General features: G+C 47.4%; 1 protein-coding gene across 1 annotated transcript; it reads right to left on the reverse strand.

The window, feature by feature from the left end:
• Positions 1-555: 555 nt before the first annotated feature.
• SOWAHA (sosondowah ankyrin repeat domain family member A) lies at positions 556-4,613 on the reverse strand. Its single transcript, XM_033181261.1, has 2 exons — positions 1,695-4,613; positions 556-587 (listed from the first exon to the last, which is right to left on the reverse strand). The coding sequence occupies exon 1, from the start codon at positions 4,237-4,239 to the stop codon at positions 2,599-2,601; it is 1,641 nt and encodes a 546-aa protein (XP_033037152.1). The 5' UTR covers positions 4,240-4,613; the 3' UTR covers positions 556-587; positions 1,695-2,598.
• Between the last annotated feature and the right edge of the window lie 7,506 nt (positions 4,614-12,119).

Consider the following 12,119-nt stretch of genomic DNA (forward strand, 5'->3'; position numbering starts at 1 on the left):
TCGGTGATATATGATTCTTAAAAACTTTCCATATGCATATGAAACTATAATTTCCCATCAGCTTACTTTATAGTTGCAGAAAGCTTTGGCCTGCAAGGAAAAACAGTGTTAGTTCTAACACCTGAACTTTAGGTATATTGATCCTAAACTCTCGCTAAATGTTTTACTTCACTTGGAAGGCTTGCAGCACACTCTTCTGAAACACAAAGATTCTTCTGGCAGTTCAGATGACCCTCCTCTGATTTAAGTGTGCAATAAACATTAGTTATTATTACTACTCTACTGGTTTTTGTTGTTGTTGTTGAGACAGTCTCGCTCTGTCGCCCAGGCTGGAGTGCAGTGGCCGGATCTCAGCTCACTGCAAGCTCCGCCTCCCGGGTTCCCGCCATTCTCCTGCCTCAGTCTCCCGAGTAGCTGGGACTACAGGCCCCCGCCACCTCGCCTGGCTAGTTTTTTGTATTTTTTAGTAGAGATGGGGTTTCACCATGTTAGCCAGGATGGTCTTGATCTCCTGACCTCGTGATCCGCCCGTCTCGGCCTCCCAAAGTGCTCGGATTACAGGCTTGAGCCACCGCGCCCGGCCTACTCTGCTGGTTTAAATGTTGTCTTTCTCAAGGCAGGTCATACCTGTGTCTATGACCTTTGTCTGAGGCCCTGTTTCAGTCAGGCGTCTCTCTTACCATGGAAAATCTCCAGTATTTTATTCTATTTTCTAGACTGTCAGCTACTCTGATTGCTATGATTGTGCCTCCCACAATTTTTCTGCAGAGGCAGAAGATTTAATTTGCATTTTAAAATAATTTATGCAGAGTTCCAGGCAAGGAAGGTGGGAAGGTCACATCAGGGCCCACATTTATCTACAGTTCTCCATTACGATATCCATGTGCGGTTGACTCCTTTGCAGAGCACTCCAACTTCTTTCAATAACAGAATGCTTGAAAGAGGCAGAAGAATGAAGGAAAGGAAATTAGATACAAAGAAAAGAAAAATACAATAGCAAAAACTGTAGAATTTTTAAGGGAAGTACATCACCACTCAAGCAGAAACAAAATGGAGGACTGTTTATTTCATTGTTCAATCAAAACATTCCGTGAAATGTTTAAGTAATTTAAGTAATTTCTTAAGTTGCTGCCTTAAGTAATTTCAAAGGCTTCACTGATACATATGGGGGTGGGGAGGGAAACTCCACTACCCTGTGCCACAAAACTATTTGATATAACTAATGACATGCAAACACAATTTGTAAAAGCAGAACATTATCACACTATGATATTTAAGAAATTGGTTAATAGATTTCATATCTTTAAAAACAGAAAAAAATTACACTGTATTGAGCCTGGGAAATCTTGGCAATATCTACAAACTTTCTCATTTACAGATAGGAACAAAGGCCCAGAGAAGTTAAGCCACTCATCCAAGCTCACTGAGCAGAGATTCTGCATTTGCTATTTTGGAATAAGCTGTCTGCTTTCAAATGTTTTCTTAAAATGGATATTACATACTTTTTGTTTGTACAGAGCAGTTATATAAAATAGTTGCTCCTTAATTGTATCCATTACTATTTAATCGCTTATTTTTCTGTCATAATACTATGACTTTTTTTCTTTGAATATTCACCTATTGCACTGAAAGGCTCCACTGGATTTGAAAACCAGATTCAGAAACACAGCACCCAGGTGCAATTCACAAACCACAATTTTTTTTTTTTAATTAAGTACTCATGCCAAATCAAAATAGTCACCCACAAGTACCAAACACATGTTTATATTTCATGATGAAGACAATCACAACTTAAAAGTATCTGCCAAAATGTCTCTTTTCTCTAAGTCACCTTTACTTTCAAGATGTACTTGTTTGCAAATATTTAGCATTCACAGTACAACTGAAATTAGTTACATTCATAATGGTCACAATCGTTATTCTGTGTTCAAGACTCTCCAGAATCTTGATTGCCTAAAATGAGGTAGATAAACTTTTAAGTTTGTTGGTTGGGATTAATTTCCTTTAGATCTTGATCATCTATTTTTTAAATAGAATTCCAAAGTATTTAGCAAAAAAAATTGAAAAATGTCTAAGCACTTTGCCTAAAAGTTGAAAAATATAATTTCAAAAGGTTATTATGAAAGTTGCTTTACCTCATTTCAATTTAAAAACAGAATAAATGCATCAAATTACAAAACCACCACATATCTTAAAGCTGACAAGCTAACATCTTTCAACATTTCAAGAGACCCTTGCTCTAGTTCTGGCTTGGGATTGTGTAGCTGCAGAGGCATCAGGTGAACGCATTCAGGGGCCAGACCAGCTGCTGCCCCTTAACCTTTGACCCTGGATTTCAAGTTCCCTCCCGAGTTCAGGCCTGTCTCCTGGAGTTCTTTATAGAAAGCTCTCACCGATTTCTCAAATCCCATCTCTGGAGATGGGTCATGCTTCAGAAAGAAGCTGGAAGTGCAGGCCCATCTGGGTGAAACAGGCTGCAGTGGACAAAGCTGGAAACAGAATGCGGCTCCAGGCGTTGACGGGGCTGCAGTCTTGGGCGGGTTTAGCCTGCCAGGAGCAGGCCGCGATAGATCAACCAAGTGGTAGTCCCAGGGACCTTCAGGTTGTTGGAGGCAAACTGGGCACTAGACCAGCTAAAGGCCCCGGAGTAGGTCGACGAGAGATTTCTGAGAAGGCTGGCAGACCACCGCGGATCTTTGTCTTTTTACGTGGAGCCATGGGCGATGCGCTCAAGAACTTGCTTAAGGAGCTCGACTTCTTCAAGCCTCGGGCCAGGTCCTGGAGCATGAGGTCGTCGGCCAGGACGCCCAAAAATGCACTGGTGGTGGAACTGAGGATGGTGGCGGCCACCTGCACCGGGCGCCTGGCAGCAAGACTGCCACTTCCACCACCAGTCGCATCTGGCTCCGTGGTGCCTCGCAGGCCTGGATCGCCAAGAAGGCGGCGCAACGCGTACGAGGAGCCAGGCCGCAGGTACTGGTAGGCGCGACGCCCGCTGTGGTCACGCACGTTCACCTGGGCACCCAAGCGCACCACCAGCAGCACAGCGGCGTCCTCGTGGCCGTGCAGCGCAGCCAGGTGCAGCGGCGTGTAACCGCCGTGGGAGCGCGCGTTCACGTCGACTGGCGCGCCACTGCGCCGCGCGACCTCCACCAGCTGCAGCGCCATCTCGCCGTCGCCGCTCTTGGCGGCCCAATGCAGGGCGGTGAAACCAGACATGAAGTCGCGCTTGGCCGCCAGGCCGCGGTCGCGCAGCAGCAGCCCGTGCAACTGGTGGGTCCAGCGGCCCCCGGCCGTCCGCACGAGCCACTCGTGCTCTGACGGCTCCAAGGGCACGGCGGACGGCGGCGGCGCGGCGGGCACCTCCTCGGCATCGGGGCTCAGCAGACGCGGGCCGGCGCGCGACAGGCGCCTCAGGTGCGGGGAGCGGCCCGGGCCCAGGCCGAGGCCCAGACCGGACTCTTCCACCGACAGCCGCCTCAGCAGCAGAGGAGAGCTCCGCGGGCTGGGCTCCTCCGACAGCTGCCGGCGCAGGCCCTGCTCCTCCGCCCGGATGCGGAGCGTGGCGGGGGCCGGGACGCAGCGCACGGGCAGCATACAGGGTTTCTGCTGCGACGGCCCTTTCGCTGCCCCGGGCCCCGGCTCCGGGTCTGGCGGATCAGAGCAGGGCGAGGCCGCCTCAGAAGGGGCCCTAGGCGGTGGGGCCGCGTCTACGGAGGGTCCCTCGGGGGCCTGGGCTAGCTCGAGGGCTGGAAGCGGTGGGTCGGCGGACCGCTCCCCGGCCCGCTGAGCGGGCTCGGAGGCCGGCCCCCACGGAGTGTCCTGTGTCTCTGTTAGCGGACCCGGGTCCCCCGGCGGCTCCACCGGCCGCGGCACCGGGACCAAGGGCGGAGCTTCCGGGGCAGAGGCGTCGCCTGGCCAGACCACAGTGGGCTTCGACGGCTGGGCCCCTGCCCCCTGGGGGCCAAAGGGCTCGGGCTCTGGGGGCCGCGGCTTCTTCCGCAGCACCACGAACTTGACGCCGTCGAGCTCCTTCACTACCGCCACGTTGTTGACGAACTGCTTGAAGCGGTCCCTGCGGGCGGCGCGGCCCCGCGGGTCGCCCGCATCGAGCAGCGGCTTGAAGCGGCTCAGCAGCTCGGAGTTGCGCACCTTCCCGCCGTGCTCCTGCAGGAAGCCCAGCACCGCTGCCTGGCTCACCCCGGCGGCCGCAGCGGCGGCGGCGGCGGCCAGAGCCATGGTGGGGCCCTGGGTTCCTGGCTGCCGGGGCGGGTGGGCGCCGCGTCGCCGCGGGACGCGCGGGAGCGGGGTTCCGGTAGGCGCGGCCGCGCTCACCTGGTGCCTTCCCCGCGGCTGGCCGGGCGTGTCCCCGAAGTTGGACCTCGGTCGCGCCGGTGCCACCGGGCCGGGGCGTCTCGGGGCGAAGGGCGCCGGGGGCCGCGGGGAGCGCCCACCCCCTGCTCCCCGCCGGGCCCCGACCTTTGGGGTAGGTTTCTGCCTTTGTGTTCTGTCCAATGGACGCCGGGTTCCATCCCCCGTGTCGCACTCGCCTTACAGGTGACAGCTGCCCCCGCGATGCAGAGGGAACTGGAGCAGAAATTCCCGCCGGCCCCCTCCCGCCCCGGAATTAAAGGCGCAGCGCTCCAGCTCCGGTCCCGGTTGCTAGGTGGGTGTGTTCCCTAGGGACGCCGCGGTCCGCCAAGGAGGAATGGATTTTTATTCCTTTAATAAACATTTAACCACTGCAAAACACCGAGTGATGATTTCAGAGCAATCCTTTTTTTGTTGTTGTTTGTTTTTTTTGTTGTTTTGTTTTTTTAAAGGTCGTCAATACCGCTCCAGTTTTTTTTTTTTTTTTTTTTTTAAATTGCGTTTCATGCAGGAAAACGGCTTCATGCGATTTACGGCAAAACCAATTCACTCTGTGCGACAATGCACGTTACTCTAGGTTTAGAGAGACATTTTCAAAAGCAATTTTCTCATGGTAACATAATACATTTTCACGTAGAATTTGGGGTATAAAACCACAGGAAACATAAACATAACAGGAAAACATAAAGAAGGAAAAAATATCACCTGAAATCACCATTAACATTTTGAAATATCCTTTCCCTCTCTCCCATATGTGCATGTATATTTATGCTTTAAAATAAGAAAGCAATGAGGAGTCATGCTATGTTTTTAAACCTTCATTTGTTCCACAGATAAGTAGTGAGCACGTAGTTTGTGCCAGGACTTTTTTTTTTTTTTTTTTTTTTTTTGCTAAGATGCATCAGTTAGACAGATTTAAACACCCGTGACCTAGTGGGGCTCATATGTTGGAGGAGAACAGAAGCATATGGTGAATTCGAAAACTATATGATATGCTAAATAAATGCTATGAAAAAAGCACAGCAGGGTAAAATGGATGCGAGGCAGGTTGCAATTTTGGTCTGGGCAGTCAGGATAGTACTCATTGTGAAAGTGACATTTAAGCAAAGACTTGAAGGAGATCAGGGAGTTCTGTAGATGGGGAAGAGGTTTCTAGTTGAGGGAACTGCCTGGCAGAGGTAGAATCAGTTCCTTAATTAAAAATGCAGGCCCGGAGTGATGGCTCACACCTCTAATCCCAGCACTTTTGTAGGCTGAGGTGGGCGGATGACCTGAGGTCAGGAGTTCGAGACCAGCGTGGCCATCATGGTGAACTCCGTCTCTACTTAAATATACAAAAATTAGCCGGTCGTGATGGCACGCGCCTGTAATCCCAGCTACTCCGGAGGCTGAGGCAGGTGAATCGCTTGAACCCGAGAGGTGGAGGTTGCAATGAGCTGAGGTCGCTCTACTGCACTCCAGCCTGGGTGACAGAGCAAACCCTGGTCTCATAAATAAATAAATAATAAATAAATGCAGTACTACAAATATATATAACCAGAAGCAGCATATTGTAGTAGCTAAGAAAACAAGATTCTGGAGTCAACATTCCACACTTGAATTCTGGCTCTACCTTGGGCAAATGCTTTGACTTCTCTGTGCCTCAGCTTTCTTGTCTGTAAAGGAATGATGAAAATAGTACTTACCTGCTCAGGTGGTTGAGAGGATTAAGTGAGAAAATTAACAGGAAAGACTTAGCATAATGCTTGGCTTACAGTAATAATTCGAATTATTAGCAGTAATATAGTCACTACTATTAGTATTACTGAAAACAAAAAGAGAAGACTAAAATGTAAAGAATCCCCTTTCCCCAATCCAGTCCCCAGGGGCAATTTCTGAGTTCAGCCCTATCCCCAAGATGCAAACAATTGAAACATGTCCCCTTCACTTTATATTGTGAGCATTCCTCCCAATGACAATAGCTAGTCTTCAAAAACATACAACTTTAATGATAGCATCAAATAAATGTAGTATTATACTTTGTTTTCTTATTCTTCATTGTTCATATTGTTTCTAGTTTTTAATTATTATAAATGATGCTGTTGATATACAAGACTTTGTGCACCTTTCTGGGTAATTCCTTAGGATAACCTCCTAGGAGTAGAATTAGTAGGGCACACACCTTCACGCCCAACACCATCACACCCGGCTAATTTTTAATTTTTATTTTGCCCAAGTTTGTCTCAAACTCCTGGCCTCAAGTGAGCCTTCCACTTCAGCCTCCGAAGATTACAGGTGTGAGCCACTCCATCTAGCCTTGCCCCCCCCCACCCTTTTTCTTTTTTCTCTTTTGAGATGGAGTTTCACTTTTGTGGCCCAAACTGGAGTGCAATGGTGCAATCTCGGCTCACTGCAACCTCTGCCTCCCAGGTTCAAGTGATTCTCCTGCCTCAGCCTCCCAAGTAACTGGGATTACAGGCATGTGCCACCACGCCCGGCTAATTTTTTATTTTTAGTAGAGATGGAGTTTCGCCATGTTGACCAGGCTGGTATCGAACTCCTGACCTCATGTGATCCGCCCACCTTGGCCTCCCAAGATGCTGGGATTACAGGCGTGTGCCACTGCGCCTGGCCTACCTTACCCATTCTTTAAACCCACCTCAAGGCCCACCCCTGTAAAGCCTTCTGCCTCAGGTGTATCATGCTCTGCATTCCTCAATAATTTATTTCAGCAAATATCTATTGGATATCTTTGGGTACAAGGCTGTAATCCAGATACTCTGGGAAGAAGACACAACCTCCCTTTGAAGTGCTTACTGCTTAGTGGAGAAGAGAAAAACATTAAATACAACTAATTATGTGACATAGCCAAATGAAATGAATGCTCCAGGTACTTACCAGAGCAAGTGGGGGGCTGGGGGTGAAGGGGTGGGGAAGGATGGGGAAGAGGGAGGACTGGGGCATCTCCAAGAGGCAGGCTATGAGAACAGGATAGGTGAAAGCTTGAAAGTGGGATTGTGGGCAGGGCGCGGTGGCTCATGCCAGTAATCCCAGCACTTTGGGAGGCCGAAGTGGTTGGATCATGAGGTCAGGAGATTGAGACCATCCTGGCTAACACGGTGAAACCCCGTCTCTACTAAAAATACAAAAAAATTAGCCAGGTGTGGTGGTGGGCGCCTTTAGGCCTAGCTACTTGGGAGGCTGAGGCAGGAGAATGGTGTGAACCCAGAAGGCGGAGCTTGCAGTGAGCCAAGATAGTGCCACTGCACTCTAGACTGGGCAACAAAAAAGAAAATGGGACTGTGAAGGCTGAATTCTGGGTAAAGAGTGTCCAGTGTGTTTGAAGTTGAGGGTGTGTGCCAGGGATATAGAAAAATACAATGTTGGAAAAGTAATCTGGGGTGATGGGTGAAGGGCCTTAAATTGTAGTTTGGACTTTACCCTGTTTGCAGTAGAATGTCATTGAGAGCTTGCTTTCTTCTTTTTAAAAAGTGGCTTTATTTTCTGATTATAAAATTAATAATAATGTTTTTTTCCAATTCTCAATAGTTTCTAAAATATAAAAAGAATATGTTATATGTTAGAGAACCACTTGATATTTTTTAGTTTATGCTGTGAGGAGTTTTTCTCTGTACATCCATAGATATGTACACAATCATCTACACCATTTGGTACACATGGGATTAGACGGCATGTTGCTAATAACCCACGTTGCTGTAGTCAAGGCTCTTGTGGCGAATGGGCAGAAGAGGGAACCCTGGAGAGGTAGTGGCAGGGTCCTGTGGAAGACGGTAGGGCTTACCAAGCTCGGACAGTGGATGGGTGCCAAAGATACTTCAAAAACAGAACTTGCATTATATTGCCTTGTTTTCACTTTTAAAGTTATATTCCCTTTGTTGTAATTTTCATTTCAATAGCTATTTTTTATATTTTATTTTCCTAGCTTTTTCTGGGCCAATTGTTGTGTTCCTTGAAAAGTCGTTTCCATGATCTCGTAGGTGGTGAAGCCTCAATTTGGACTTTTGTTACCATCTCCTGTCTCCAAGAAGAGAGATGAGGGAGAGCACTCCTCTGTTAAAGATCACTATTGATTTATGTGGTTCGAACTAATTTTAACTATGATTGTAACCCCCCAACGGATTTACCTTGCCCACTGCCTAGACAGAGCCGATTTATCAAGACAGGGGAATTGCAATGGAGAAAGAGTAATTCACACAGAGCTAGAGTTATGCAAGAAGACCAGAGTTTTTTTTATTACTCAAATCAGTCCCCCTGAGAATTTAGGGACTGGCATTTTTAAGGATAATTTGGTGGGTAGGGGGCCAGTGAATTGGGAGTTCTGGTTGGTCAGGTCAGAGATGAAATCACAGGGAGTTGAACCTGTCCTCTTGCACTGAGTCAGTTCCTGGGTAGGGGCTACAAGACCAGATGAACCAGTTTACCAGTCTGGGTGGTGCCAGCTGATCCATCAAGTTCAGGGTCTGCAAAATATGTCAAGAACTGATCTTAGGCTTCACAATAGTGACGTTATCCCCAGGGGCAATTTGGGGCGGTTTAGAATCTTGCAGCCTCCAGCTGCATGACTTCTAAACCATAATTTCTAATCTTTTGGCTAATTTGTTAGTTCTACAAAGGCAGTCTAGTTCATTTTGAGAAAGGGCTGCTACCGTCTTTGTTTCAAACTATAAATTATAAACTAAGTTTCTCCCAAAGTTAGTTTGGCCTATGCTCAGGAATGAACAAGGACAACTTGGAGGTTGGAAGCAAGATGGAGTTAGTAAGGTCAGATGTCTTTCACTGTCTCAGTGATAATTCTGCAATGGCGGTTTCATGATTGCTAAGAATAGACAAGGATCAAATACTGATTGAACAGGAATTGCTAGTACAAGCAGTTTATTGACAGTGCTTACCAGGCTTCAGGCTCTGAGTTACATAAAGAAATTTGGCCAAGGTCACAGTTAATTGGCTGAGCTCAAACTGGAACCCCAGGCTACCTGCCTATGCTCATTTACTGTGCAAAGTTAGGTCACTGATTATTTAAAATTGATATTCTGAATGTTTAATAAATAAAGTAGGGAAAAGTTCCTCACAAATACCTCACTTAAACTTTTATTTATGCTTGTGCTTCTGAACATACTCTGCTTTAATATGTTAAGTGATAAGTTTATAGGTTGAGCAAACATTACAGTGAGGATGCCAATGACATCCAGTTCCCCAGGCTGTTTTTCAGTTTTGATGCCCTGTTGCCAGTGAGGCCAGAAAATCAATTCTTCCAGTGACCCAGGAGTTTGCCCACAACATTAGGAAAATCAAATATAAAATGTATATTTATAGCAAAGGTAAAATTCCATAATGTGTCTTGAACATGGAGAACGAAATAGGAGGGCTATTTGTTCTTATCTTGGTATCTTAAATATGAAGCAGATCAGGGTAGAGGCCCTCTGTAATTCTTAAAGCTACAATATTTAAATATAAAATAAAATAATTTCATAATCTTATACTATGTTACTATATATATATATATATATATATATTTTTTTTTTTTTTTTTTTTTTTTTTTTGAGGCGGAGTCTCGCTCTGTCGCCCAGGCTGGAGTGCAGTGGCCGGATCTCAGCTCACTGCAAACTCCGCCTCCCGGGTTCACGCCATTCTCCTGCCTCAGCCTCCCGGGTAGCTGGGACTACAGGTGCCCACCACCTCGTCCGGCTAGTTTTTTGTATTTTTTAGTAGAGACGGGGTTTCACTGTGTTAGCCAGGATGGTTTCGATCTCCTGACCTCGTGATCCACCCGTCTCGGCCTCCCAAAGTGCTGGGATTACAGGCTTGAGCCACCGCGCCCGGCCTATATTTATATTAAATATATAATTACATTTATATTATTATTATTACTTTTGAGACAAAGTCTTGCTCTTGTCCCCCAGGCTGGAGTGTGATGGCACGATCTTGGCTCACTGCAACCTCTGCCTCCTTGGTTCAAGTGATTCTCCTGCCTCAGCCTCCCGAGTAGCTGGGATTACAGGTGCCTGCCGACTGTATTTTTGTATTTTTAGTAGAGACAGGGTTTCCACCATGTTGTTCAGGCTGGTCTCGAACTCCTGGCCTCAGGTGATCTGTCCACCTTGGCCTCCCAAAGTGCTGGGATTACAGGTGTGGGCCATCACGCCTGGCCTTCTATTCTATTCTATTCTATTCCTTATTCTAATCCACACTACCCTCTGAACCCCATGCCTAGGCTCCACCAAGAGCTGTAGCCGATGCTTAATGTTTGTGAATGTCTTCTCCCCTACCGTGGCAGTGCAAATCAGCTCCTTCCATTGGGTTTATCCATCGCAGCCTGCCACCTCTGCCCTCTGGTGTCTCAGCAATACATCATCATCTGTAAAGAAGAGTTCCTCCGGCCCTAGGAGGCAGGAGCTCCAGGGACTTGAGGGGGATGGGCTGCCCAGCAGTGGCTGTAAAGGGACTTTGCCCAGATATCAAGCTTTTGCGGTCACAACTTCCTGAACAAATTGTGCTTTGTTCTTGCTTCCAGTCCAGGGGAAGCAAAAGTGGCCTCTCTCATTCCTGCAGCTCGTTAAGCCCACTTCTTTCTAAGGTCAAAATAACTTTATTTCTAAATCTGAGTAAAAGTGTCAGCTCACATGTTTCTACCGTAGACTGAGTTTTTGGCTCTGCGGTTCATTTTTCAGGCTGCTGCTTCTCTGATTGCTCAGACTATTGCTTGGTTGCCAAGTAGGGAGCCACAGGTCTGGTCCACAGAGACTTGGAAAGCTGTGTCCTGGCTTCATGAATCTCCAGCAGTTGGTGCCCTTTGCTACCCATCTTTAGTCACCCGTTCAGTCCCTTGCATTCTCAGGTATGACGTGTTTTTTGTTTGTTTGTGGTTTTTTTGAGACGGAGTCTTGCTCTGTTCCCAGGGTGGAATGCAGTGGCACAATCTAGGCTCACTGCAACCTCTGCCTCCTGGGTTCGAGCGATTCTCCTGCCTCAGCCTCCAAGTAGTTAGGACTACAGGCACGTACCACCATGCTGGGCTAATTTTTTGTATTTTAGTAGAGATGGGATTTCACCATGTTGGTGGGTATGGTCTTGAACTCCTGACCTCATGATCCGTCTGCCTCGGCCTCCAAAGTGCTCGGATTATAGGCATAAGCCACTGTGCCTGGCCTGAGTTTTTATTTAAACGAGTCTACCTGCCTGCCTACCCCTGGGACATTTGGGGGGTCAGTTTTTCTTTTTCTTTTTTTTTCTTTTAATGGGCAACACTTCATCCCATAAAATAGAATACGTGTTCCCTGGGGTCAGCTTTTCTTTCATGTGGGACAGTGTCTGAATGAGGAAGGGCCTAATCTGAGAGGCCTGCAAAATGTTGGTCTTTTATTGTTGTTGTTGTTGTTATTGTTTGAGACAGAGTCTTGCTATGTTGCCTGGGCTTGTCTGGAACTGCTGGGCTGAAGTGATCCTCCTGCCTCAGCCTTCTGAGTTGCTGAGATGATAGGCACCTGTCAATGTGCCTGGCTCAAAGTGCTGTTTTTTTGTTTTTGTTTTTATACTTTAAGTTCTAGGGTACATGTGCACAACGTGCAGGTTTGTTACATGTGTCATGTTGGTGTGCTGCACCCATTAACTCATCATTTACATTAGGTATTTCTACTAATCTAATGCTATCCCTCCTCCTGGCCCCCACCCTCCGACAGACCCCGGTATGTGATGTTCCCTGTGTCTAAGTGTTCTCATTGTTCAGTTCCCACCTGTGAGTGAGGACATGC

Source organism: Trachypithecus francoisi, unplaced genomic scaffold (assembly GCF_009764315.1).
Source record: "Trachypithecus francoisi isolate TF-2019V2 unplaced genomic scaffold, Tfra_2.0 Lachesis_group2, whole genome shotgun sequence".
Classification (NCBI taxonomy): Eukaryota; Metazoa; Chordata; class Mammalia; order Primates; family Cercopithecidae; genus Trachypithecus; species Trachypithecus francoisi.